The sequence below is a fragment of the Manis pentadactyla genome, chromosome 1, assembly GCF_030020395.1.
Source record: "Manis pentadactyla isolate mManPen7 chromosome 1, mManPen7.hap1, whole genome shotgun sequence".
NCBI classification, from domain to species: Eukaryota; Metazoa; Chordata; class Mammalia; order Pholidota; family Manidae; genus Manis; species Manis pentadactyla.
This window is the reverse complement of record NC_080019.1, coordinates 110395854-110423424: the sequence shown is the minus strand read 5'-3', so window position 1 is coordinate 110423424 and position 27571 is coordinate 110395854. Positions and strand designations below refer to the sequence as shown.

Here is a 27571-nt window from a genome sequence, read left to right as displayed (position 1 = left end):
GAGATTTCTCATAGTCCATCAGTGTCTCTCCCACTCGCAGCCACTATAGCCCTAAATTTGGGGGCAATGAGGAGAAAAGCCATAGAGTTTGGCCACTAGTGTCATTAAATTAAAGGGTACTTGAAAGCGTCACCATGACATCCCATGCCCATGCAAGGATGGACTCAAGGACCAGCAGTGCCAGGAATGTCCACACATCACTCTGAGTTCACAAAGTCCAAGGAGATGACATGGCTGTTCTGTATCATTAATGACCATCTTCAAGAGAGTGGCTGGTCTCTCCAAGCTCCATCAGAAGACAGGAAGCCATATGATCAGACTCCCTCCCTCTGCAGCCACGTACCTCAGCAGCTTTGCAACGGCCCCATCTTGTGGTTTATTCCTTCTGCAAGAAGGACTCACCATCCCCAGAGAAAAGTTCATTACAGAAAATCAAGGAAGCAGTGAACTGATGGACATGAAACACATAATAAATACTGCTCATGCATTACTGGTAACCTGTCCATTACAGCTTTTAATATTTTAGGCAAGCCTCTGATTTCCACAAAGTAATAGGAAACCCCTTAGATGAGTAAGGAAGTTGGGAGACCTATATCTCATCCTTTTCTTACCCAGTTAGAAGAAAGTTTCCCTCTCTAGAGCTAGATCAGTGCATACACGTTAGGTTGAGTAAGACCATTAATGAGGAGCTACAGCTATATGGTTATAGGAGTAAATGCTGCTAATATACATTAAATTGAATCCAGTTATGTTTTACTGGGTACTTTCTGTGTTCCAGACACCATGAACTCTATAAAAGAAATATGGCCTCTGTCCTCCACCAACTCCTGGTCAAATGGGAGAGACAAATATTCAAATGTAAAATTATATTGCAAGATGAACTTGGTAATAAGAACAGACACTATATTACAGTGGCTGTGGGCACAGGCTCTGGGGGCAGACTTCTGGGTTGGACTCTGGTTCTGCCCATCACTAGCTCTGTCATCTTGGCAAGTTAGTTTACCTTCTCTACCTCAGTTCTTCCCCTGTAACATGGAGATGATGGTACCTACTTTGTAGGGTTGTTATGAGGACTAAATGTGGCACAAATGAAAGTATTGTTAATATTGGTATGATTATTACTAGCATATGAGCTAAGGGTGGACTGATTATGACAAGGACCTCGGAAAGAAGTTGAGAGGAATGGAATCTGTGGCTAAGCTCCGAACAACAGTAAGTATTTTAGTGTGCAGTGATAGGAGAAAAGGGCATTTCACAATTAAGGATCAACTTAAGCAAAAGCCTGCAAGTAGCAAGAAGAGGGTTGATGACAGCTGAGGAGGCTAATAGTGCAGCTATAGTACCAGGTGTCTCAGCTGCAGGTAAAGGGGATGCAGAAGAAATAACTCTGAGAGATGAGGTAGGCTGGGATCTGACTGGAGGAGGTGCTGAGTGCCGGGCAAAAGAGCCTGCAGTTATTCTGAAGGCAATTTCAGCCTGAGAAGCAGGGTATCACAATGGTGTAGAAAAGGATTCTGGGTTTGAATCTTGTTTTCACCTCTTAAAAAGATGTGTGACGTTGGGCAAGTTATCTAACCTTTCTGTGCCTCTGTTTTCTTACCTGTAAAATGGGTGCATTGAAGATTAAAGGAGTGTTTGTATGCAAAATTCTTAGAACAAAACCTGGCACACAGGGGTGACATATATAAGTGCTTGTCAATAAAAGGTAGAATATTGGCCTATTGCACCTATTCCTGCCATTCTGCCAGCCCTTCAGAAAATTATCAGCAGACTACTTTTCAACTGTTCAAAAAATACCACCATGAAAATAAATACTCTCTTTTAAATAAAACCTTCCATGGTCCATGAGAAGTTTTTATCTCAAAGGACAAAGTAAAAGCTGGCACTAAACTTAAGCATGCACACCACTAGGAAACATGACCCAGAGTTTGTCCAAGGCTTTATCACATCCCTGTGGCCACACAGAGTGGCAAAATGGACCATTTTTGAGAAGATGGGACTATGCTAACTTTTGAATGATGGCAAAGGTTTTGATATGAGTGGTGGGAGGGAAGGGCACGAGCTAAATGTATAGTTATATTGCTCAGACAATCCCTAAGGCAAGAACTTACTTCCAGATCCATCCTTGACTCTAGGTCCTTCAGGCTTGGCCTCAGAAATTATGTTTGCATTGGCGTTATTCTCCATCTCGATCACAAAGTCACTGTCCTCCTCAAACTCAGGGTGACTAAAGATCCAATCCAGTGCTCTTTCCAGGTTATTATTCTAATAAAATAAAACATTTTTACAATATATGCAGTCCCCAGGCCTCATTACATCCTGACCATTTGAACCAGGATGTCAAGCATATAGCACACAAGAGGCCTGAATTCATTAATCTTAAGAGCCTGTGAGTAAGAAGCTGACTGCATCTGAAATGCATGTTCAGTTGGCATTCTGCAAGTCTCCCACCGGAGGTCTGGAACTGGATTCACTGGATAACAGTTCTGAGCAGCAGATCAGCACTCCGAAGCCCGTATCAGCATTAGCTCAGCATTTCAGTAGGCGAATGCTGATAATGACAAGGTGCAGAATGCCAAAAAGTAAGGCATTTGTTTAAGTGCAGTCCTTTCTAAGGCCACACTATTGCACACACTATGTTCTCTACCAACTGTATTTCCTGCAGACAACCACACAAGGCAGCGGGGGCCAACATGAGTCTTATGTTAGTACCTCCTCTCCCAAAATGTTGGCAGAATGGCTGAATTGCAATCAAAGGTTAATGCTTTGATTAATGATGACAACACTGGTTAGTTAAGTTAAATTCTTTTAAACTGAACTCCATGCAATTCAGCCCAATTGACTGTAAAAACATTTCTGTCTTCTCCTGTTTGTGATCACTGGCATGTTAAAGAATTTGTTTAGATATAGTCAGCATCTCTAATGAAACAGTTAAGCAAGTAAAATAAGTGGGGCATAAGCAAGTACCCCGAATGAAACAAACTCTGGTTGAGATATTTCAAGCATTTTAAAGGGAAACAGGTTGTTCCAGCCACATTCCCATAAGCCAGTCAAGAGCCACTGTGACCTCAGCAATGAACCCTAGCAGGCAACCAGTCAGGACAGCAAGAAGGATTGGCAGCAGACATCCACTTGAGAGTGGATTATAGTGTGGCAAGGAAGGATGGATTTTTTTTAAGTACTTCCCTCAATATTAAACAAGCATGTGCACTGCAAGAGGAAGACTTTTCTATCTACCCTGCAGTTTCACGGTCCCTTCTCTCCTGATAACAGCAGGAAATTCAATACTAGAGAGCCTTCTATCTCTGCAGAGAGAAACAGAAGCAGAGAATTCCAAGGAACCATTCAGTCTTCTCTATGAGGACTTCTGAGAGACATTTCTCCAAGGTCTTGGTATCAGAAAAGCATAATTTCTCCTAAAGAACTGCCTCACCAAACACAGAATCTCACATATCCCTCTTTGTTCAAAGGCCACAAGCAAGCTCCAAGTCAAATCGTTAACCCCCTGCTAATAAACATTAAGATGAAATGGCATTTTTTTCAGTTTGTCATCTTGCCCCAACTCTATTATCTCTCTTTTTTTTTTTAATCTCCCTATTCTTAAACTCTCCATCTGATTATTTTAGCTTTATATATACTACATGCAAATAAACACTGTGGGCCATGGTGGGGTATACAGTGAGACAAACACAATTCAAAATGATCAAAGGACATCAGAAAGTCTCAAATGCTACTGACAGAAATACAAACCACATCCAATAAGGAGAGGATATTCACCCACACAGTCTTTCATTCTTACCGTTGCTCGTAGAGCCTGAATAGCCTGATTTCGATGGAATCCCATGGAGGTAATAATAGCTACAATTTCCTCTGGAGGTTGGTTATCCAATCCCGTAGCACCAAAAACAGAGGCTCCCGCTGAAGCTACTCCTCCATAACCAGGCATGGTCAGTGGTTCAGCAAAATCTAGGGAAAATAAACATGCTCAGGTCTTTTTCTTTTTTTTTTTTTTTTTGGTATTAAAATAAACAACACTTTAGAGGTAAAAAAGAAAAATACCTACAAAGTTACAATAATCAAGACAAGTAGGTACTGGCCTAAATATAAACATACAGTTCAATTAAATAGAATTGAGACTCCAGAAATAAGCTCACATATCTATAGTCAATTGATTTTCCACAAAGGGACCAAGACCATTCAATAGGGAAAAGAGAGTCTTCTCAACAAATGGTGCTGAGACAACTGTGTATCTACATGCAAAAGAATGTAATTGAACCCCTTCCTCACACCATACACAAAAATTAACTCAAAATGATCACTGACCCAAATGTAAAAGCTAAAACTACAAAACTCTTAGAAGAAAACATATGAGCAAATCTCTGTGACCACGGGTTAGGCAATGGCTTTTTAGATATAATACCAAAAGCACAAGTAACAAAAGAAAAAAACAAATATATTAGGCTTCATCAAAATTAAAAACTTTTGTGCTTCAAAACACACCATTAAGAAAGTGATAAGGTAACCCATAGAATGGGAGAAAATATTTGCAAATCATACATTTGATAAGATACTTGTATTCAGAATGTAAAAAATACTCATAGAACTCACCAATGAAAAAGACAAATAATTTCAGTAGAAATGGGCAAAAGACTTATCTATATATAAAGACATAAATATTTAAATGACCAATAAGCATAAAAATACGTGTATATGTGTGCGTGTATATATAGATAGGTAAATGACCAATAAGCATATGTAAAGATGCTCTCCATCATAAGTCATTAGGGAAATGCAAATCAAAACCACAATGAGATACTACTTCACATCCAATGGAATCACTATAATAAAAACACTAATAATAAAAGTTGGTGGGGCTAGAGATATTAGAACCTTACATTGCTAGCAATATAAAATAGTACAGTGTTGAAGACAATTTGGTGTTTCCTCAAAAAGTTAAACATGGAGTTACCATATGACACAGCAACTCCACTTCAGAGAAATGAAACACATGTCCACACAAAAATTTATACACAAAATGCTCATGGCCATATTATTCATAAAAGCTAAAAAGTGTAAAGAACCCAGATGTCCATCCATTGATGAAAGCATAAATAAATTTTAGTGTGTCCATGCAGTAGCATATTATTTGGTCACAAAAGGAATGAAGTATTGATACATGCTGCAACACAGATGAGCCCTGAAACCATTATGCTAAGTGACAGAAAGCAGGCACAAAAGATCTCATATTGTATGACTCCATATGTGAAATGCCTAAAAACAGACAAATCCACAGAGGCAGAAAGTAAATGAGTGTGTGCCAGAGCTGGGGAAGGCAGCTCAGTGCCAGGTGACTGCTACGTACAGCATGTCTTTTGGGAGCACAAAAAATGTTCAAAAACTAGGTAGTGTGATAATTATACAACTCTGTGAATTTACTAAATGCCATGAAATGTATACTATGGGTGAATTATATGGCATGTGAACTATTATCTTAATAAAGTAGACAAAAGTAAAAGGTAACTAAACAGCCCCCACTGGTTCATGAACATTTTCTACATCAAGTCCTCATCATCCCTAAGCTAGGAGTACATTCCACATCTTCCCAGTGGTCTTTTTGCCACCAAATTATACACTTTAAAGGGGCGAATTATATCTCAATCAACCTATTAGTTTTTAAAAAGAGAGGAAAGACAAACATTGTGACTTTCACACACAGGCTAAGTACCCCCACCACAGCAGCAGATAAAAGTGAGCTAAAAAGCTAAATTACGAGCTAAAAAGTCATTTCCTGGAACACATCCAGAGGTCATGGAAGGACCAAAATTTAGCATACTAAGGATCCCATCAGACTCCAAAGCCACTCCATTTACCAACCACCTACCTGGCTCTTCCATGTGAACAATGATCCAGTTGAAGGCCACTTCGGCCCCCATATTTCCAGTAAAGTACACGGCTTTCCGACATGCTTCTAGAGGGAAGCCCATCTCGGCCAGCTGCATCACCGATGACTCATCGATGTCTGATGCTACAGAGCACAACAGGATATTCTGATGTAAAAAATAAACACTCTTTCTTCTTAGCTTCACTTCACCCCCTTACCCACGTGCTATCCAAAGATAAAGTCCCATTTTGTTTGGGGTGTAAAAGGTGGTTTAACTTTGTCTTGTTTTGTTTAAAACCATCCAAATATTAAGTTATTTGGGCTGGGTATATCTTTGACCTAATCAGGAACGATGGTAATTACCTGGACAATCCAAGCACTGAAAAACAATTCTCTAATTTCATATGGGGAGATCTAGTGTATTCCCAGAACCACTTCAGCCTCAGATCATTCTCAAGACCTCTACAGCAGCCTTCCTATGACTGAAATTTGAAGAGAAAAGCATTATCTACAGGCCAGAAAGCCTGTTCCTCAAATCCCAAAGGATGTTATAGCAGATCTTTAGGTATAGCCACAATCAAAGGAAGTAATCAGCTCTGGAAAATGGAGAGTCCAAATGGTTAGTACAGAGGAATGAATGTGTTTGATTGTATATGTTTAAGAGATTTTACAAACCTAACCTGGGCTTGGACACAGGGAGTTCTGTTTTCTTTTCTTTTCATAATAATATAGAGATATTGGTAGAGATGTGTGTTTATGTGTACACACGTATGTGTATGTACACGTGTGTACACATATACAAGTATGCATACACCTATTGATTTGTATGTGTACATTTGTACATGTATATACATGTATGTGCTTAAATGTATACATACACACCCCTATAGTGCTATCAAATTATACCAAAGGTTAGGAGTGGGAAAAGGAACACAAAATAAATTCCTTTTATTTTCCATGTCCTGAGGTTTTTACTGAAAATTCTGCCAAAGATGGCAATTACTGGAAGAATTAAATAGAGAGAGATCCATTCTACAAAGTTATACTGAAAATGTGCGTATCAAAGTTACGCCTTACAAGGAAGATACATACAACATCTTATCAGGCCAAATTTTAAGAAAGCAATGATAAAGGATACCAGTTAATCCCAAATTGTGTTCTAGGGTATCCTAGTGTTCTAAGAGAGATGTAAGTATTGAACTACAAAAAAGGAGTTTCCATGGTCAAATGAATTTTTAAAACTACATCTCTATTCGCTCCTTAGAAATTCACACTGTGCGTTAGCATAGTGAAGACTCAGAAGTCCTATAATGAAGACTCTTACAGGAGAGAAACTATGGAACTCTTTCTACAGAACACCTTTCAACATCTGAAGACTCGAATGTTCCCTAGAAAGCAGTTTAAGAAAGGCAGTGCAATAGTAAGTGTGCGTATATATATAACATAGTAGACCAAAAATGTATAATTCCATTTTTGTGAAAAATAGTGAGCCAGACACCAGTAAAGAAGAGTAAAAGATAGATGCCGAATGTTAATGGTGGTTACAGACTGTAGTGAAACACAGATGACCCTTACTGCTAATCCAAAGTTTCTAAGTATCATTTTACTTTTATAATAAAATAATCAGTTATTACCTTTAAGAATCTGAGACAGGTAGAATGCAAATGTAAATGGACCCCCAAATAATCCCATTTTCTCCTGCTGAATAAAGGTAATTGCTAATAAGACAGCAAGCTTAGATCCAGGAGGAAATCAATGGGCAAACGATTAACCCTGGCAAATGGCAGAGTGCTCTTGGTCAGAGACAGACCCCGCCCGCACAGTCAGTTCCACCCGCCCATCACCTCCCCCGGGGCAAGATCCTGCAGGCCAGATCTCTGCAGGATCAGGAGTAGCCAGAAAACCTCTCAGATTCCAGGAAAAATTGAGAGGTACTTAACTCGTGGCCCTAGCTCGGGTCCCAGCTCTTGGGCCTATGAACTTTCCTGGGTCTCAGTTTTATCCCCTGTAAAAAGGTCACCTTGCCCTTCTTACTGTGATAATCAAATGAGAATTTGGACTTTGTATAAAGTTATACACTGTTGAAAGAATTTATGGAATAATAAATGCAATGTGACTTCTGGTTACTATTCAAAAGCATTAACAGCCACTGTTATTGCAATTAGATTATTTATAGTGGCATCGGTTTTCCCAAGACCCTGGCCGACCCTAACAGCTTCTTATACCAATCAGCAAATCATAATTGACTCAAGAAAGTAAATGTGGTGGTCAAGCCATATGATCAATCATTTGCAATATAAAACACTTGAACTTCTAAATTAACAATAATGTTTCTAGAAAGGCTTTGTAGACAAAAAGATTCAGAGTATTTAGTGTTAAATGCTCCCTCTTCCTCCTAATTAACACCTAAATATTCACTATAATTTGTTTTTAATGTTCTTTTTCAAAAACCAAGAGTATCAACCCCCACAGGATTAAGGAACTAAAAGGCTACAAAATTAACACACAACCCAGTGACACTAATAACCTTGAGAGCATCGATACTACCATGTCCTGCCAGTTGTGTGTCTTTATTACGTGTCCAGCATCAGGACTGGAAAAAAATGACTGGCTGCTTTGCCATCATTGCAGAAAGAGGCCTGCTCACATGGCCAGAGAGGAAAGAGATGGTATCGTTAGCCTCTGTTCACACATGAGGAAACTGAGGCTCAGAGAAGTTAGGCAAATTATTCTAGGTGACACCTTCATAAATGGCAAAGCCAAGTTTGCAACCCAGGGGTACTTAGATCTCATGCTAACAGTCCCTCTCCTGAGCTACAGTGTTATTTAATGACCATATCGCTGGTTTACACTTGTAACTCAACTTTTAAAGAATCATTCCCACCCAGCAAAAGATGCACATACACATTTAGAGAATAATGTGCCTTCACTGAACTCCCACAGATAAATGTATCAGGCCAATACCAATTGCAGGACACTGAGAAAAACTTCAAAAATACTTACGGTCTATCAGTTGGTTCATGAGGCGATCTGGAAATTGAAGGAGAAGACAGAAAATGAGACCAAATCATAGCAAAGAGTTTTAGAGAGAGAGTCCCTGCTGGGCCCTCCTTAACTTCCTCACCCCTCAGGATCCCAAGTTCTTGTCAACCCCTCAGCTCCCCACGCAGACCACCCCAGCCTGCAGAACATGAAATCATTACAGTAAGAAGAGAAAATATCAGGTTTTAGGCATTTAGGCCAGATAAAACATGATGCTCTAATTATCATCTTAATGAACTAAACCATTTCTCCCCCTGTATTTCTAAGAACTCTGAAATTCAAACCAAGGCTTCTGTTATGACCATGAACGAAAGTAAGAGCAGTGTAATAATAAACCACATTGTATGTAGCTGATGCTCATACTGATCTCTTCTTCCTCTAACCCCTTTAATGAATGGCCTGTACCACATAACTCTGAATGTCCCTTCTCTACTCTCCATACCCCATAACTTAAAATTTGATTTAGCATTAGAGAATAAGGTAACATAAACGCCTATCTTGAATCCTGTCTTGCTCCTCGTGGATTCACCTTTCCCTTCTTCAGAACCTGAACATGGTCACCAATAATATCCACTGCTCAACTGATGGAGAGCCTTCGCTGGAGGAGCCCAGAGTGCTCTCACTATTAGTCAATTTACCTTCTTAACTGACTGAGAAAGTAAACAGTAAACAGGTGAGCAAAGCCAGGATGAAACTGATCTCATCAGAAAAACTGAGCTAGTCATGGAACCAAGATTTTTCAAGTGTCCTTGGATTACACAGGTGAAGCAACTATGCCTTCCACACCCTTTTAACTTATGGAGCTAAGCATTCTGAACAATGACCAACTTACTGTTCACGGAGCATAAGAGAAGCTCAAACCACTCCTTTGCTTATGAAGCAATGATAAATCTGGATTATGTGGTCCAGATTTTTAAAACCAACACACACTGCTGAATTTCTCCTTTTGATTGTCCAAAGGTACTCCCAAGAATGACACTGACTGAGTCTACTGAAAACACTCTCCCTCTTCCCTTTTGGGCCCCATTTAGGGGAAGGAGAGGGAGAGTAGGAGGCAAAGCCAGAGCCAACATACACTAAAAACTTCCTGGAGATTTGCTGCCATTTGCTGCCAGTGATTCCCACAGGTCTATTCAAACTCTTGGGATGGGTCTGGGCCTCCTCCCACATCTACGTAAGTTTACGGCTGCAACACAGGAAAGCGGGTTACAACACAGGAGGCAGCAGCTGAGGGACAGCAGAGTGGTGGAAGAAAGAGACTATTCCAGCAGAGGAGAACGGGGGTGGTAAGAGAACATCCTCCTGGCAGAAGGTGGTACCTTTTGAGTCATCAGGAATGACTATGGGGGGGCTGATATCCGGAAGTTCCTCCTCTCCTGGCTGTAACCCCCTGGCTCGGAGATGGTTGATGTCAAGGAGGTCTGGCATATCAACAGAAACATCTGCAAAATGAGAGCAGTTACATTCACTGGACTCTCCCGAAGCCCACGATCACCTCTCAAACCAAGGCCACTAGCTCTCGATGCGCGTGTCCAGGCCAAGCTAAGGTACGCTTTCTGGTCCCCTGGAGTGGACCACTAGATTAGCAGACTCGTCGAGATGGACTGGATTTTAATAGAGAACCAGGGAAAGTACAGAGGGTGGTACTTTTTCACACTGAACAAAAACACATGGGGTAAGCCAGGGGTCACAACTGGTAGGTAGCCCATAGACCATTTCTAGCCCAGCCGCTTTCTGTTTGATGTTTTTAAAATGTTGGCAACAAATTTCAATTCCTAAATCAGAATATTTAATTTAAAAATCCAGATTTTCAGCTTACTTTGAAAAATAAGAACTATAGCATGTTCTCATATGGTAACAACTACCTGGAGCTGACCTTCAGCTCCCACTCTAGACATGTGTACCTTCTGCGGCAGTCTGTCACAGACCCCACCACTTCCTATTGCCCCCATGATCCTGAGCGTCATATCTGGGTTATTCTGATTCTTACAGCAGATAAATGTTGTTCTAATTGTGTCTTTATCCAAAGTGAGAATACCCAAGAAAGACCAAGATAGCCAGGTATGTGTTTCTTACGCTCGGCCAACTTCTTCCATCTATGTTATCACCTTGTCCTTGTTAGGCACTTGAGTTTGCAACCCATAGTTTATGCTTTTGTTTACATCATGATGGGTACTGCGATTATTCTAAGATAATAAACAAAAAATGAAGTTTTAAAGAAACTAACTGAATCCCAAGTATATTAGTCTTGGGGCTTTAACTTCTTAGCTCAGTTGTAGAAATACAAAATTTATCAGTCTAATTGGCTGTTGAGACTTAATACTGCATATATTCAGACATGATAATAATGAAAAATGGGTTCAAATGTTCATGCTGCGTATGTCTCGTGGGCTGGCAAACAGAACCTGACAATACTATCCCCAAAAACCAGTTATGATGCCAGGTACATAAACCCTATTTTAAAACAATAACCCAAAGAAAGCTCAGTAAAAATAAATAAATCTCGGGATAGTAAAAATAATGTGTCTGACCAACAAATCTATACAATTACTCTGCAACAGAAAAATTCAGGTTCATTAAAGCAAACTTTGGGGCTCCACTAAATTCTACAAGTCTATGAAATCTGATCTGAAGTTTTTTTATCCTTTATGGAAATTCCAAGGACAAAGAAAAATAAGAACAATTTCCAAAGTAAATCAAAGTCTTCAGAAGCAAGTTTCTCTCTCAGGTACTCCTCAGGACTACAGAGGAAAGGCTGAGGTATGAGCACCTTGCACACAAGATTATTCTGGCAGGAAGATCAAAGATCTGCTGCAGAAGCAGTCAAGTCCTGCATATGTCATGTGGCAAATGCTCTGTAAACTGTTAGTGCTGAAGGTTTCTGGGGAATCATTCTTACCAAGTTTACATTCTTTCTCCTACTAATCCCTTCAGATGAGTGCTTAACTAATCAGGGTAAGACTTGAGTTGTTTAAGTGCTCATAAACATAAGAACTAAAAGATCAGCAAACAGTCTGAGGTACTTACTTGAGAAACCACAGAGGGTACAACTGGACATCCTTCCTGAGCACTGATGACAGCCTCACCACACCTTGCTAGTAGGTCACAATGGTGGAAAAAATGTTTTTATGCATTGTCTGGGAAACTAACCTCTAACAGTGGTCAAGGGCCTTTAAAATTAGCAAGAGGAAAGCCCAATTAAGCCAAAGTCACATTCCTTTTTCAGCTGTTTAATGCAACTGACTGTACTCATCTTATTATTAATAAAATATATGTGACTTCAATGAATGTTATCAGCAATACCTGCCTGCTTCAGAGGCCAAGGAGAGAGGCTGAGGGGAGAGTATTTTAGCACCTTGCACGTCCAGGTGCAGTCTTGGGCCAGCATGAGCAGCACCTTGGAGCATGTCAGAAACAAAGAGCCCCAGGCCCCGCTCCAGACCTGCAGATGGTCAGCACCTGCATTTTACCAAGATCCCAGGTAACAGGTATGCACGTTAATGTTTGGAAAGCATTGTTTACTTGGATAATGTGGGGATCCTTTTTTTGCTCCTGGAATCCAGCCATTCCAAAACCCATGAGTAGAGGAGTGGGTCAGCATGTGCTAATTTTTATTGTCGGTGCTTATCATATATTCAGATTCAAGAGAAAAAGGTGGGAATAATGGAAAATGAATGAAATGTAACTGTTTCTGGAAGCCAACCACATGGGCTCTTTCACATGCTATGTTTTTTGAGTGGCTAATTTGATGTTTTAAGCAAAAGCATGCAAAAGATACCTACCAAACTTTTTGGGAACCCAGTCAAGACCAAAAGTGAACTTCTTTATCTGCACTACCAAGTATTCAGGGAATGAGGCAAAGCGAGATGTTCTGGGAAACACAAGGGGATTAGATCAATGAAACAAGGCAGTAAGAATTGTGAATACAGTTCATGAAGCATCAAAAGCTTTGTCTGAGGCATACCTGGCAATTCCAATGACTGACCTGAAGGGGAGGAACATGCAAACAGACATAAGCAGACATACACTCACTCACTCCTGGGCATTCGTCCCGGCCTTTTTACAAGACAAAAATATTTAACAGAGGAGAATGTTGTCCTTTGAGAATATGGGCACACTGCAAAATTTCCTTTTTCTTCGCTGTGGCATTTTGTATTTCTGAGATGTGCTTTTCAGCCATAAACATTTGTCTTTTCTAAAGTCCCTGCTAGAATTTAGTATATGTATTTGTAGCTGTGTGCAAGCATGCACACATTATATGTTTGCATGTGGGGTTTGAAAAAGCTCCCCAAGCAATCCTGACATTCCCCTCTCTGCTGCCACTGAGAGTCACTATCTTACAGCACAGAGATGGCATAAGGAGGGCTTATTGAATTTTGGTTGAGGTTGAATACTGGAAATGCCAGGGTCTCATTATAATAGTACTGCATCATCACCAAAAAAAAAAAAAAAAAAGTACTGCATCTAAAATCCATGGTCATATGAATCCTAAATGTATATATGTATTATTGGGTTAAGAATCTTAGCTACCTAAACATCTAAGTCTGGGCCTTAAATTTTTAAATTAATAAACGTGGTTAATGTCTTGAGTTTCCCTTCAAACTTCCAGGAAAGCTGAATAGCCTGGACTTGGTTTTGACAACTTTATGCACCAACAATTCACCTTATACTCCAAATTCATGCTCTGAGTCCAATTCTCTCCATATTTATCATCTTGTTTATAACAACTATTTCTATTTGAATGTCAATGTGGGCATAGTAAGTAAAAGAAAATTAGCTATAAACACACACATAGGTACCTTTTAAAATAAAAGATCCTAGAATATCCTCCCCACAACCTACTTTTCAAATCTGTTACCGCCTTCTACTTGGAATGCATCTGCCCAGCTTCAGACAAATAACAAATGCATTGCTGCCCCCTAGTGTAGAAGAGAAGGCACAACACACGGACAGAGCACAGACAAGAAAAGTCAGCAGCTCTGGGTCTAGGATATGCTATTTAAGTCACTCCATGTCTGGATAAATCATTGACCCTTGCTGAGGCTCCATTTTCACATCTACAAAATGGATTTATTAATAACATCTACCTGCCAGGAGTGTGCAATGACACACTAGACTGTACGATGTATACCTAAGGAATTAGCATGACTATTTTGTCACAAAGAGCTAGAATCCATGGGGCCTTGGACAGGGGCGTGGTCTGTCACAGACCTGTATTTTGCCCCAGGCCGAACAACCTCCCTTTATCTCAAATACCCCATCACAAGGGGGGATGGCAGAAGGGTAGAGACAATAACATAAGGGAATTCTTTAAAAAAAAAAAACAGCTTAACTAGTCTAAGGAGCTGGTCTATTATCCTGGCTGACTCTCCAGAAATTATCCATTATCTCTAATTAGGTTTTCCTATCTTCTGAGAGGCAATAATAAACATCATTCTTACTTAACATTTACTTAAATATAGCCAAGTCCTTAATTCACCATAAGCCAACAAACTCCATCTGATACTTTCAAATAATGTAAAAATGTTACCTGTCTGACCTCTTCCTCTTATTGCATTAGAATCTGGAAAATATTTAACAGTGAAATCAAGCAAAAGTCACCAGTAAATCAGTAATTTCCAAAATGGGGTTCAGGAACCCCACGACTCTTACAGTTGCTCTGTGGGCAGTACCTGGGTGTGTAGTCAGCTGGTAATACCATGCAGAGGGGCAGTGGGGGGATCTCCAGGCTGGTGCAAGATGGGAGGAGGGGTGGATAATTTTACACATCCCTTATTATGGGTAACTACCAACCTAAAGGTACCAGAGAGCAGGTTAGATGATGCCCACAGTATATCTGCCCTGTGGGGTAAACATTCTTTATTCATCTTTGTAACCTCTACAGGGTCTCAAGTTGAATCATTCATGTAGTAACTGTTCAATATATATTTGTTCAAGTCAATCTCAAAATTAATACTCTGCATTCATTAATTGCAGGTTTGGGACATCAGGTGTGTTAGTTAAATCCAGCAAAATTATAAATTATGCACCACTTACTCTTTTATCCCTAAAATTAATTCCTGGAATTAAGATTTTTTCTTGAAAACTTATTTATACCTAATAAGGTCTACTAGAATGCAAATCATTCAAAAAGGTCTCAACAGACAACAACAAATTCACCTCCAAGAACTGTTATGGGAACTAAATGAGTTAAGACATAAAATGCTTAGAATAGTGCCTGACAACACTATTGTGTTGTCTATTGACAATGTATTATTATTATTTAAAATAGATCAATTGTTCACTAATCACAGTTAAGGCATAAACACTATGAAAACCCTATTCAGAAAAAAATACATAAGCTGTCCTTCTCCCTGAAATGAAGATTGTCTACTGTATTGAAAACCTGACAACCAAAAAGGATACCATCCTATCCTTCCCATTAAATATGCTGAAAATATGACTAATCAATTACAAATTGTACAATCCAAAGCAAAAAAAAAGGAAAGATAAAATAACAGTCATAACAATTACAGTGTATATTCACTCTGTGGCAGATACAGTGCAAAGCACTTTACTGGGCTTATCCCGCCTAAGCCTCACCTCAACTCTATGAAAAAAGTGCTCACTGTCCCCAGTGTACAGATGAGGTAACAGGCGCTGCGGGAGATGAGGTCACTTGGCCAAGGTTATAAGCTAGCAAGTTCTATGCTGGGGATTCAGATGCTGCCCATCTACCTAAAGCTTGTGCTCTGGATCTCCACACTGCTTTCCTCTTCATGAACAGTAAAGCTCAAGACAAAATCTCTCCCTATTGACCCTTAACCTGTGAGCTGCTTGAGGGTAGGAACAGGTCTTATTCAACTCACCACCTAGAATACACTAGGTGAGCAACAATATTTGTGCTGGGTGAATGAAATTTCCAAACACTAACACTGTCTGTTTAGGACCATTTAAGAGAATGGTCTTTATGTCTGGCCCATACTGATGCAAAATCTACCAAGAGAACATCTTTGGCCTCTTCCTGGCCTTTCAGAATCTAGATTTAACACAAGAAAAATTCAAGGCCCCCAGTTAGCATAATAAGGAGATCATGTCTACATTGCTAGAAATAAGAAAAAAAAAAAAAAGAAAGAAATCTTTTAGGAATCCACTGAACTGGTTTGCCCAAAATTAATATTTGAAAACTGATAAGGCATAATAAGGAATAAGCAAGACTATATAAGGTTTATAAAGCTATAAGGCCATGAGCATAAGCAAGCACGATACAGAATCTGGGGACACCACAGAACATAGGGATCAAGAGCTTAAACTTTGAACTCAGTCGAATGAATCCCAAGTCTGTCATTTGCTGGCCAATTACTTCTCCTTTTATTTCCTCATCTGTAAAATGGGGAGAACATAATGACACATACTTCATAGTAGTACTAAGAGGACTAAATGATACTTAATTAAATGATAATTAGCACTTGACCTGGAATAATAAAGATGCAATAAATGATAGTTGCTTTTTCATTCTAAAACCCTGTTTCTTCTTTTTCCACAAATAGCACTTTTCACTTAACAAATGTGATGTATCTAGTTTTAATTTTTTTCATACACATTAAACTGTAAGAGCATATGTATATGTAAAAGAGAAAAGGAAAAACATGTTTATTATCAGCTGTTAAGGATAGAGAAAGCAGAAACTTCTCCCCGGAGATTCTAAATAGTTACATTTAGCACTGCCTACCACTACGTATTTTATAGCACTACAGGAGAAAATCAAGTCAGCAAGCATCATTCCTCAGTTTGCCAAAGAACACTGGGTGGGGACTCTGCCCTGGATAGAACGTATGCTAGGAACTGGCCACAAGAGAAGGAGCCAGATTTCTTGACCACTAGCCACAGGTCAGAGATTCTCTCTCTGTGGAAAGCTAATGCCTCCCAAATCCATTCAAAAATGGGCCTTTTCCAAGTGATAAGAAAGCCCCTTCCTGTAGGCCCATAGAGGTCATGCCCCGCAGTTCTAAGATGCACAGCCACTTTGCTGAAGAGCAGAGCAAGGTGGCTGAGCAGACAGGCAAAAGAAAAATACTCTGCAGCTTCCGCCTGATGGTGGGGGCTTTCTAGGCTGCCAGGCCCCCTGAGCACTTCTACCTCCCATACAAAACCAGAATTAGATGGCAAAGAGAAAATGATAACTGTCTGAGGAATCTTCCGCCTATTGTCTATAATTAAAAAATAAAATAAAATCAAAACATACACCTTAAACTTACACAATGTTGTATGTTGATTACATCTCTATAAAGCTGGGAGATGAACAAATAAATTGTTCCCACCACTAAAAAAGTATGTTACTATACTCTCCACAGATGTCTCCAAGTTTCGATGAAGGGACTCCAACACACGCCCACCCACAGTTACCTGCAGGAACACACAACACACCCCGCAAAAACCTGAGCAGTCATAGGATGAAAACTGACCCCGCAATGGGTAACTGATATCTGAATGAAATATTATTAATCTCACTTGGATAGAGAACATGTTTTAATAATTTTAAGAAAATACAGGGGGTTTTTAGCTTTTGCAATAAATTCTTTTTGTTTTCCCACTTTGAATTTATGAAGCTGATCATCTGAAACATAGAGGCATCCTGAGGGATGGCTGTCACACGGACAGAGTGGCTTAGGTTTGACTGTCACCTGAGGCTGTGATTAACAGCAGCCGGCAGTGGCTCATCCAGGCTTCCCTCCCAATGCCTGACTAAGTCCTGAACAGCTCCTCTGAACAATGTCCAGGGACCCTTGCATCCACCCACTCGAGAGGCCCTGAGACCCCAGGTCTCCAGGTAGGAAAACAGTCACCAAGTTCTAAGCCAAATATTTATTATGGAATTAAAACAGTGGAGTTTATTGAAGACTGTCGTAAGTATTTTTGTAATTTCTTCATTAACATCATCTGGCCACAGTGGGGGGAGGTTCTTGGCTACACCCTCTTGGCAAAAAAAAAAACAAATTCCTAGTAGAAGATAAACCACAATCTTGCTCTTACAAAAAAAGAAAGGGCATTCTCTCCCTAGCACGTATTATAGATTATAAACCTGTCTGACTGGACAGGTCTCACACAAGCAAGACCTATGACAACTAGGGTTGTGTGTGTCATAATCCTCCCTCACCACGCATGAGGCAAGCACACACGGACTCACACAAGACCCGCCACCTCTCCCCAGGTCCCACCCCTCAAGGCCCTCCCCACACCCCACTACCGCCACACATGTGCACACACACACACACGCACACACACACACTTACTTCACACCCGCAGACTTGGCCTGCAGGGCACTGCTCCAGAAATCATCTACATTTTCTGGTTCAGAAAAGGCCTGAAGGCAGGCACTAAACGGTATCTTGGCACGAACCACCTCGGGAAGGGGCCTTCTGTTGGCTTCTGCTTCCCTCCTCGTTAATTCGTAGGCAATCAGTTCATCTGAGTAAGAAAGCAAAAGAACGACCTTGGAATCACTCTTATCTTCTTGAAATGTCAAACTGGGCTGCTGCACGACTGTTTCCTTGCTGCGCCTCACAGATCTACAGAAGCTTGCTGAGAGGCTCTTCTCTGGCCATCTTTAGAGTGGCACTGACAGGCTGCATCCAGACATTCATCATTTTTTGCTGTTCCCCTATGAGACTGACAGGAGGGAACCGTGAACTGCAGCCCCGGTGAGAAGTTCAGGTGAAAGTGATGCATGCGGCCCAGTCTTTCATCTGTCCAGAGGTCAAGGCTGATCACCCAGCCAGCACCCTCCCATCACAAAGCCTGCATATCAGGGAATTCCACACTGAGAGACAGCCACGGGCTCACCTCCTGTGCACATGTCACTGCGATTAGAGGTCACGGAGGGTGTGAGCCAAGGAGCAGGGGGAAACACATGGACTATGGGTGCCTCCTGCACACACACAGTATCCCCTGACTCTAACCAATGCTGCCACAACTTCATGGTGAGCCTACCCAGCCCCTCAGGTAACAGTGCTACCATGCAGAAGGCCTTCCTATGCTACCCCTGCTCAGATGACTAAATGCCAAAGGCAGGAAGGATGCACCGTGCCTGCTGCTCCTAGAAACTACCTGTAAGTCAAAATTTCGTACAGACTTTAAATGGGCCTTTCTGGAAGTTTCTTTTGTGTTTAAAACAAAAAATCATTTTTGGTTTATCACTTTCTAGGCACATCTATGTGTTTTCTTAAACACATCTCAGTATGTTTTTAATTCATGCCCCAGTCCACAATCAGTTTATAATGTACTTATATCTAGGATGCTAACATTAGGTGTTCCCAGCAATCAATTTCCAGAGACTAAATTATAAATCTCCTTTCGGAGAAAAATAGTTACTACTCATAAATTATACATAGTGTATCAGAGAGGATCATAGAACCAGCAAAAGTCTATATCCCTGAGGTTGGCAAGAGAAAGCAATTAAGCCTAGTTCTAAAAAGGAAACAAACCACAGGCCACACCCTCATTTTGACCTTATGTAACAGACAAGAATTTAAAAACTGGTCAAAAACTGAATGAGCTTTTAGAAAATGGATTTCACCTTAAAATCATCATAATCATCACTTCCCAATTAGCACAATAAACTGACACCCACCCCCAAAAAAGAAGAAAAAAGGCCACCTAGGGAGTTGCTGAACTTCACAGAAATGACCAGTTCATAGGAGATAAGCAATCTAACAGATATTTTCTTTTTCTGCTTATGAAATATTAATTCTAAGAAATACCATTTGCCTATTCCTCCTGGGAAGGACCAGATTAAAGTGACTAAAGGAACCTTCCCCTGAGACCCCGACCTGGCTGGGGTACCTCTGCTTTCTTACTTCTGGAGATCAGAGAGCCTCCTAATGGGCCTTGCTTCTGCAAGAGCCCTGCCCGCCCTTTATCTCCCACAAGAGGAATCTTAAATACCCAGGTGTCATAGCTAGGTCACTCCGAGAGATCTCTGTTCGAATGTCTCACATCCAACAAATGCAGTTCTGATCATTTCCCTCAGACGTTATAGCCCAACTTATGTTTGAAGATGCTAAAGAATTTTCCACATATTTAATCACAAATCATTTTCCCCCAAATTTTGCTGACTCCAAGGCAACCAATTGGTCAAATTTATAGGCCACTGAAGTAGAGTCCATCCATAATCCCTCCTCAAAAATCTGTGATACACTTGATTCTTCTCAATTTCACACAGGGACAGAGGAAAAGATGAAGAGACGTGAGAACCAGACTCATCTGGGCTGGGTCTGCCCCTGATACAACTCTGGAGTGACTGAACCATGTCCCTCTGATAGGAGGGTGTCCACCTATGGGGAAGCACATGGGAATTTCCCCCTCGGGCACCATTACCCTTGTTGCTCGCTGCCTCCATGGCCACAGGTAACTGCATCAGGTAATCCACCCTCTCCGTGTAGCGGACTTTTCGGGTCTGACAGCACTGAATACGTTCTTCCACCAAAAACCGAAAAACATCACTTGGGTTTTCTGAGCCAGTGCGGTTCCTCTGAAGATCGGATTATATCAGGTTAGTAAATTCAGGAATATTAAGCCATGAATAAAAAATTAGCATAAAACCAAATCTAAATCTGATGTAAAGATCTGGTATTACTATACATTCCCTCTGGGCATTCCAGTTCACCAGAGTACTTACATAGCAAAACATTGGTATTTATCTAGTCCCAACCTAGGGGATTGGTTAAATAAATTATAGTTCATCACATGAATATTATGCAGCCATTAAAAGTCATGGGAGTGGGAATGACCCAGATGCAATTACAGGAAAGGGGATGAGGGAGCCAAAGTAAAGAAAAAGGGGGAAATTATAAAGGTCTGCCCTGGAAAAGTTAAAGCATGTATGATCTGATACTATAAATGCATTTGTGTAAATTCTATACAAGTTAAAAAGAAGTCATGCTATATTCAAGAATGTAATGCCAGGGCAAAATATTCATAACCAATTCTGTGGAAAACACTGTGTACAAAACAGCACAGAGAAAATTATAAATGCGCCTGGACAATGACCTGTAGGTCAGACACCAATACAGTAATAACACTGTCTGTAGGGGCTGGCAATATGATTTAGATATTCTCCTTTGTGCCTCTCTGTATTTTCCACAAAGAGCATGTTTACAATCAGAAAAAAGTAGTTGTTTTTTAAAAGGAGAGAAAAAACTTTTGATTTTGACTTCTCAGTGGCTTTAAAAAAAAAACACAGCATTTAACATGACTCAACTGTGAACAAAGTGTGAGCATTTCTGAGTGGCGGCAGGAGGACAGCAAATACCACATAGTACTCCCAAGGAGCTTTGTCATGGCGACAAAAAAAAAATGGTGACCGAAATAGCAGAAACACTCCTATAACACGGACAAATTAAAAGAGAACAGGGAGATCTGCAAGCTCCTACAAAATGCCACCAAGGCGTGATTACATCAAGTGGGCTGAGAAAGCCTCAGAGAAGCCGATTTTGAGCTTGGCTGTGAGACTGAGGTATTGGGGGCGGGGACGTCCCAGCCAGGCCAGTGGGACGGGACGTGCACTCAAGGGCTGTGCACACCTCGTACAACCCTGTTGAGCATTTCTGCATGGACTTACTCACCTCTACTAGATTCACCAGGTGCAAAAAAAATTCCTGAGCATCTTGCTGTCTGTTGGAGGAGAATTCCGGGTGGCTCTTGCTTACAAAGGCCTTAAACATACGTGGAGAGATCCCATTCTGTAGAGGCTAAAATGTAAAGATGAAACTTATTTACAATACTTACATACACGTTAATAGCAGGAAGTGGCAAGCAGAGTAGGGATTACCATAAGCCCCAATTTTCAGATAGAAAACTGAAGCCTACCGGAGCTAAGTGATGCTAACAGACCACAGTCATGGGCTGTAGCAGGTACAGGCACTGTGAGCCTGGCGTGAGGGCAGGATGGGGCTCTTCCTGACTCAACTCTAAAGACACAGTGAACACCCCACTTTCTAAAAAGAGGTACCAGGCCCATTTCCACAGGACTTGCTACATGGTGACCAAACTGGTCCCTCACAGCCCATCTGAGAGCAGGCTAGAGATGCTGCTTGGGGGAGTGCTCTGACGGACGGTGAAGAAGAGGGGTGAAGAAGAGGAGAGCTCGGCAGCATCTCCTTCCCCCCCCATGAGAGAACCCCGGGTACAGACTGGGGTACTTGCCAGAAAAGGCAATGGCACCACGTGCCCCGGGTGACCACTGCAGGGCTGCTCAGACCACGAGTCCACCCCAGGCTGCTGCTGGAGCCCAGCACAGGGAGTTCCCACGAGCTGGCCCCTCTGCCGGAGAAGCAGGAGGAGGCTGGCTGCAGCTGCCAGGATGGCAGAGTGAGAAGAGCAGGCGGCAGGGACAACTTTGGCAGGACAAGGATGTGTGAACATTGCCGGGGCTAAGAGGGCACGGAGGGCAGCCAGGCTCCTGCAGAAAGAACACTGCATATGGTGATGAGAGGCTGGCCAGCCGAGGAGCTCAGCACAGGAGCCAGGGTTGGGGGCTACAGAGGTCACCTGGACAAGGCAGCCGAGAAAGGTCCCTGAAGAGGTCCCTGAGGGCACAAGCAAAGGCAGGGGGGACATCTCCAAAGAGTCACTCATGTGCCCCCACAAGAAAGCTGGCTATGACAGAAGATGCATGGATGACAGCCAAGACGCACAAGCTCAGGCAAGGCTGGACCTCCTCTCTGTTCCCTACCCCTTGATCCTCAAATTCTGGAGAAGCCTCAGAGGGGCTGCACAGAGGCAAAGAGGTGGAGGAAGAACAGAAAAATACCAGAGGAAAATGCCGACGCTGCTGGCTTCTGAGATTCCTGAGGTTGGTAGTGGGAAGAAGCTTTAAGCCAGCTTTGCTATGAACTGGACTTTCTAATACCGGTAATAATCTATAAGAAAGCATTGTAGCTTCCTGAAATCAGAGCTGCCTGAGCTGCTCTGAAGAGGCAGAGAGGGAAGAGTACACATGCCCTTCAGGGACAGAGGTGGGCTTGTGACACAGCTGTCCCCTGTCCCCTCCAAGCTCAGCCCATCTAGGGATGGTGCCACGCGCCACCTCGTTTAACATTCACCGCAACCTACGAAGAAGGTACTACTGTTATCCTCATTTTATAGCTAGGGAAACTGAGACTGAACGACCAAATCTTCATACAGCTACCAGAGAGCAGAGCCAGAAAGAACTCCAGGCTCTGATTCCAATCCCAGGCTCTCTGTAGCAAAACAGAGTAGCAGCTGTAGCCTGTAGTAGGTCTCAGTGAGACAAACCTCACCCAGCCCGACAAGTAAGAGAGGTAATTCATGTGCCCTCTGCATAAACCTGGGCACTTTATATATATATATATATAACTTAACTCGTCCAGCCCCATGAGGTGATGATGGTGACGGTGATGGCGATGATGATGATTTTCTCTACTTGACAGATGAGGAAACTGGGGCAAAGTGATGTTAACTGGCCCAGGATCACACAGCTGGAAAAGTCAGTCTCTTGCTGTCTCTCTGCCTTAATGTCGATCTGTGTCTGTCTGTCTCTCTCTCTCCTTTACTCTCTTCTTGCACACATGTGCCTGGGTCCCAGCTCTGATGTCTCTGGGTCCATCGTGCCAGTTGCTGAAAAATGAAGCCAGTACGTCTTGGCCCCTGGGTAAGCCTTCTCCAAACCCACGCACCTCTGGGGCCAACGTTACAGGCCAGTCGAGCAATTATTTCTCCATTCTTGGCAGTGTAGAGGCACCACTTGGAATAAATCTGTCCGCATTGCATGTTTCTGTTCAGGCATTCGTGTAAGCGCACACTCACTGCCTGCTGCTCATGGTGTTACTTCCTACAAGCTGTGCTTCAAGCTTGATGTGGCTGCCAGTCCCCATCAAAGCAGCTGCTTTGGGAAGTTCAACAAGTCAGCAAACTCTGAGAAGCTGGCTGCTTCTCTGTGCCGCTATGTGGTTGTACGACTGGGGGGACAAGTTTCCATTGAGACCATGGTCAAAACCCCAGAAACTCAGCCCACACTTGGACTGCGATCCAGCCTCATTTATTCCCCTCCATGCCTCTTCCGCCTCTTCCGCCTCTTTTCTTTCTGTGCCCATTTCATTACTTTGTTTTCCCTCAACTGACTTTTCTTAATTTTTTTGTTCAAAAGTCAAGCTACAGCTTGAGAGTTGTCAATCACTGTAAAGTTCTTTGAAAAAGCTTCGTAACAGGAGAGATGTTACCTCCCCCGCCCCACACCGCACTGTGGACCAGCTCCTGGCTTTCAGAGCTGGGTTTGAGCATTTTAGTTCAAACTCAGATACACTTAAAACCTTCATCATCGGCTGGTCTTGTCCGCCTACACACATGCCCCAGACCTATTCTACCTCTGATTTCAGAGGGGAGGTCTCACAAATTCCCATACTCAAGTACTACAATGTTCACTTTGTATCTAGAATATTAGAAAGTCAGGCTATAAAAAAGTTGAGCCTGAATCTAATTACGCTTCCAGATCTAACTTCGAGCTTACAAGAAACACAAGCTAAATGACACCTCCGGGTGGGGATCTTCAGCACAGTCCTGGGGAAAATGATCCAGCTCCTTCTACAAAGCATAGCTTGCAAAAAGAAAAGGAGAAGGACTTAAAAGCAACATCTTTAATACTGCAGGGGAAAAATCTAGATTTGGACTATTAGAAGATTCTAAGGAAGAGTTGTTAATTTTGTTGCTGTGCTTCCAACACTTTAAACAACTTTTAACATGATATTTATGTTTTAAAGAAGAAAGTATTCTAGTTACAAATGCACACAGAATGATTGCAGGTGAAAAGGAGGATGCTTAGATTTTGTGTTAAAATACAGCAGGGAAAGGAAAGGAGAGGATGGGAAGGAAAAGAGGAGGGACGGGAGAAAGCAAGAGCTGAGCTCAGTGGGGACTGGTGAACCCAGACTGGCAGAACGGTGACTGCTGAGGCTACTGGACAGTACATGGAGAGTCATTAGACTGTGCCCCCCACTTTTGCAGATATTTGCAAATTTAAATCATTTTTTTAAAGGCCAGCCTCTGGATAAGGCAGTTACTTAGAAGAAACCAAAAATGCCAAAATAAGAATCAAAGAAACCACATTTCCTAGTTGGTAGTGGATCAGCGGTGTCAACTGAGTGTCCCCTCTAAGCCTATCACTGCACAAAGGACAGGGCAGGGCCAAAACTGACCCCAAGTCACAGCTGCTTGCAGGGAGTGCACACTCCACTGTGACACCTCAAGCAGCGGCCAGTCTGGACAACTAACCTCCTAAGGGGGCCTCTGTGGATCACCAAAATAGCAACCCCCTACGGAATCTGTCATATTTATAGGATACTGTACTTGCTTTCCCCATCAGCAACTGCAAAACACATTGGCTATAATTAGACAGTGGACTACAGTGTTCAGAATCTTTCCCAAATGCTTACACGGGACTTTCTGTTTAACACTGAACCAAGAAGGCGGCTAGACACCCTTCACTCATACTCCCTTGAGCCTAATGCCTTAATTAGGTTTTTTCTTCTTCAAATTTGTTTTTGGCTTCAAATTAAGCCAAATGTACTTATTTAGGTACAAAGCTGAGGCTTTGTACCACATTAGAGCAGCACTTGTACAGATATTTACATCGTAGACCATGGGAATAAAGGAGACCCTTCCCAGACTGTCCCTAATAAATAAATACACAGGTACATGGCATCTGTTGACTCAAACGTTTAACCTTAGACTGTAAGCCTTGGAACAATAGTCATCTCCTAAGCTAAAGGAACAGAGGGCATTCCCCAAGCTACTTTCTGTATTTCAAAAAGCAAGTTAAAAATGTTACATTTGCCCAACCTAGGAAAACGGAGGTTATTAATGGAAACAAAGCCTTTACTTTGGGGCTAAAATTTAGTCATCTCAAAATTAAACCCTGGTTATCTCACGTTGATCTGAAGCCAGCAAATATGTGTCAAGGATCACTTAGGTGGGAGATCAAACAACCAATTGCTTAAGAAATGCAGCTTGTTTGGAATATACAACTGTTTAAAACATGTTATCAGAAGGAGAAATAAGCATATTCAGCAGTTAATGTATGAATGCACTGTCTTAGAAGGCATAAAGATCAGTAATATGTTTTTTGAAGAAGAAAAAGTGTCCTTTCATAGTAAGAAGGTTTTACCTACTACAGACACAATTTAATTTTAAAAATCAGTTCAACGAATTTATGTAGAAATGGCAGTTTCAAACCAAACGTTGCAGATCTTCTTACAGATGAAATGTATATTAAGCATGCATAAATAAAAACTAGATTTTACCTTGGTCTGTAGCAGACCAATTTAATAGCAGGATGTATATATTCTAGAAATGACCCCAGGTGTAAACAGGTGTTGAAAAAAACCATATTACTGGGCTCCCTGGTGTTGCCGCAAGCTTTAAGAACCCACTTTTGTCATCCACCACCATCCACCCATGGAAGCCGGGGAGCCTGAAACATGTGCTGGAGAACAAATGCTAGGGAAGCAATATAGTGTGGTGAGCATATATGCACGCTCAGGGCCAGACTGCCTGGTGTAAATCCCAGCTCAGCCACTCACTGGCTTTGTAACTTCAGGCAAGGCTTCTGTGCTTCCATTTCTGCATCAACGAACAGAGGAAGAGCCTCTTGTGAGAGCTGTGCATGATCTGGCGGTGGCGGCCCTGTCAAAAAGACACTCCGGCCACATGGCTCTGACTCCGTCCTCAGACACTCTCACCTTTGCCACACATTGCTCTTGTAATCGATACCTTTCCCTGCTTCAGCACATCTTCCTTGCTCTCTTGGGGCATATCAGGCTTGTCTACAAGTCACCAATGCCACGGGCCTGGGACAAAACCACTGACCAAAGGGCTTCTGATACCTGAAAGAAGAAAGATTCTCACAAATTGATTTCTTTGAAACCAATTGCTGGTGAAAATCCTGATGTCTCAGAGAGTAATTCCCTCCACTGTCGAGGGGAGTGGAGATTTTAGTATGAATTATTTGTTTGAGTAAATTGCTATTCAAATAATAGCTTGAAACTGATACCTCCAGGGCCACAAAGAAGATCATATGGTCAATTCAAGCTCATTTTGAATGCTAAAGAGACTCTACTGATGCCTAAACCAAAAACTCGCTCACATCCCACCCAGCTAGACAGGCTTTCCCCCTCACGGCCAAGATGAACATGAACCACCAACCACATTAAGGATTCTTTCTTTAAGACCACGAGGTCACGACACCTCAGAGCAGGAAAGGATTTCAAAAATCATCTAGATCAAGGGTCACACACCCAAATACCCAGCGTACCGCCCAGGTCATGAATCATAAGGGGCTGGAGCCAGTTGGGGACTCTGTGTTCTGTTTGAAGGGAGCACTGTTACTCAGCTCCAGCCAGCAGCTGTCACAGGCCTGGGACTGCCACAGGCTCTGAGTGCTCAGGAGAGGCTGGAACTTCAGGTGTTTACACATGGGCCAGAACAGGCACACCTGCAGGCCAGATACAGCTCAAATGTGACCAGCTTACTTACTCTGAGCCAGAAAGAGCAGGGGGTCCCACCTGCAAGTGTCAGACACCTGGGGATCAAAGCTCCCGCACAGGAGTCACTAAAGCCAGTGGCAGGGAGGCAGCAAGGGACCCAAGCACTCATCAT

At 42.0% G+C, this 27571-nt stretch overlaps 1 protein-coding gene across 4 annotated transcripts in view; it reads right to left on the bottom strand.

The window, feature by feature from the left end:
- The window catches only part of USP13 (ubiquitin specific peptidase 13), a 107836-nt gene that overhangs the window by 14664 nt on the left and 65601 nt on the right, over positions 1-27571 (bottom strand). For all 4 annotated transcript variants that reach the window (XM_036926751.2, XM_036926750.2, XM_057500221.1 and 1 more), the window contains exons 11-19: positions 21526-21651; positions 20279-20432; positions 18196-18370; positions 12706-12794; positions 10243-10365; positions 8885-8911; positions 5882-6025; positions 3800-3966; positions 2112-2265 (exon numbers count right to left, since the gene is read on the bottom strand). In XM_036926751.2, coding sequence (XP_036782646.2) covers positions 2112-2265; positions 3800-3966; positions 5882-6025; positions 8885-8911; positions 10243-10365; positions 12706-12794; positions 18196-18370; positions 20279-20432; positions 21526-21651 — 1159 coding nt within the window. The remainder of the gene's footprint in view (positions 1-2111; positions 2266-3799; positions 3967-5881; positions 6026-8884; positions 8912-10242; positions 10366-12705; positions 12795-18195; positions 18371-20278; positions 20433-21525; positions 21652-27571) is intronic.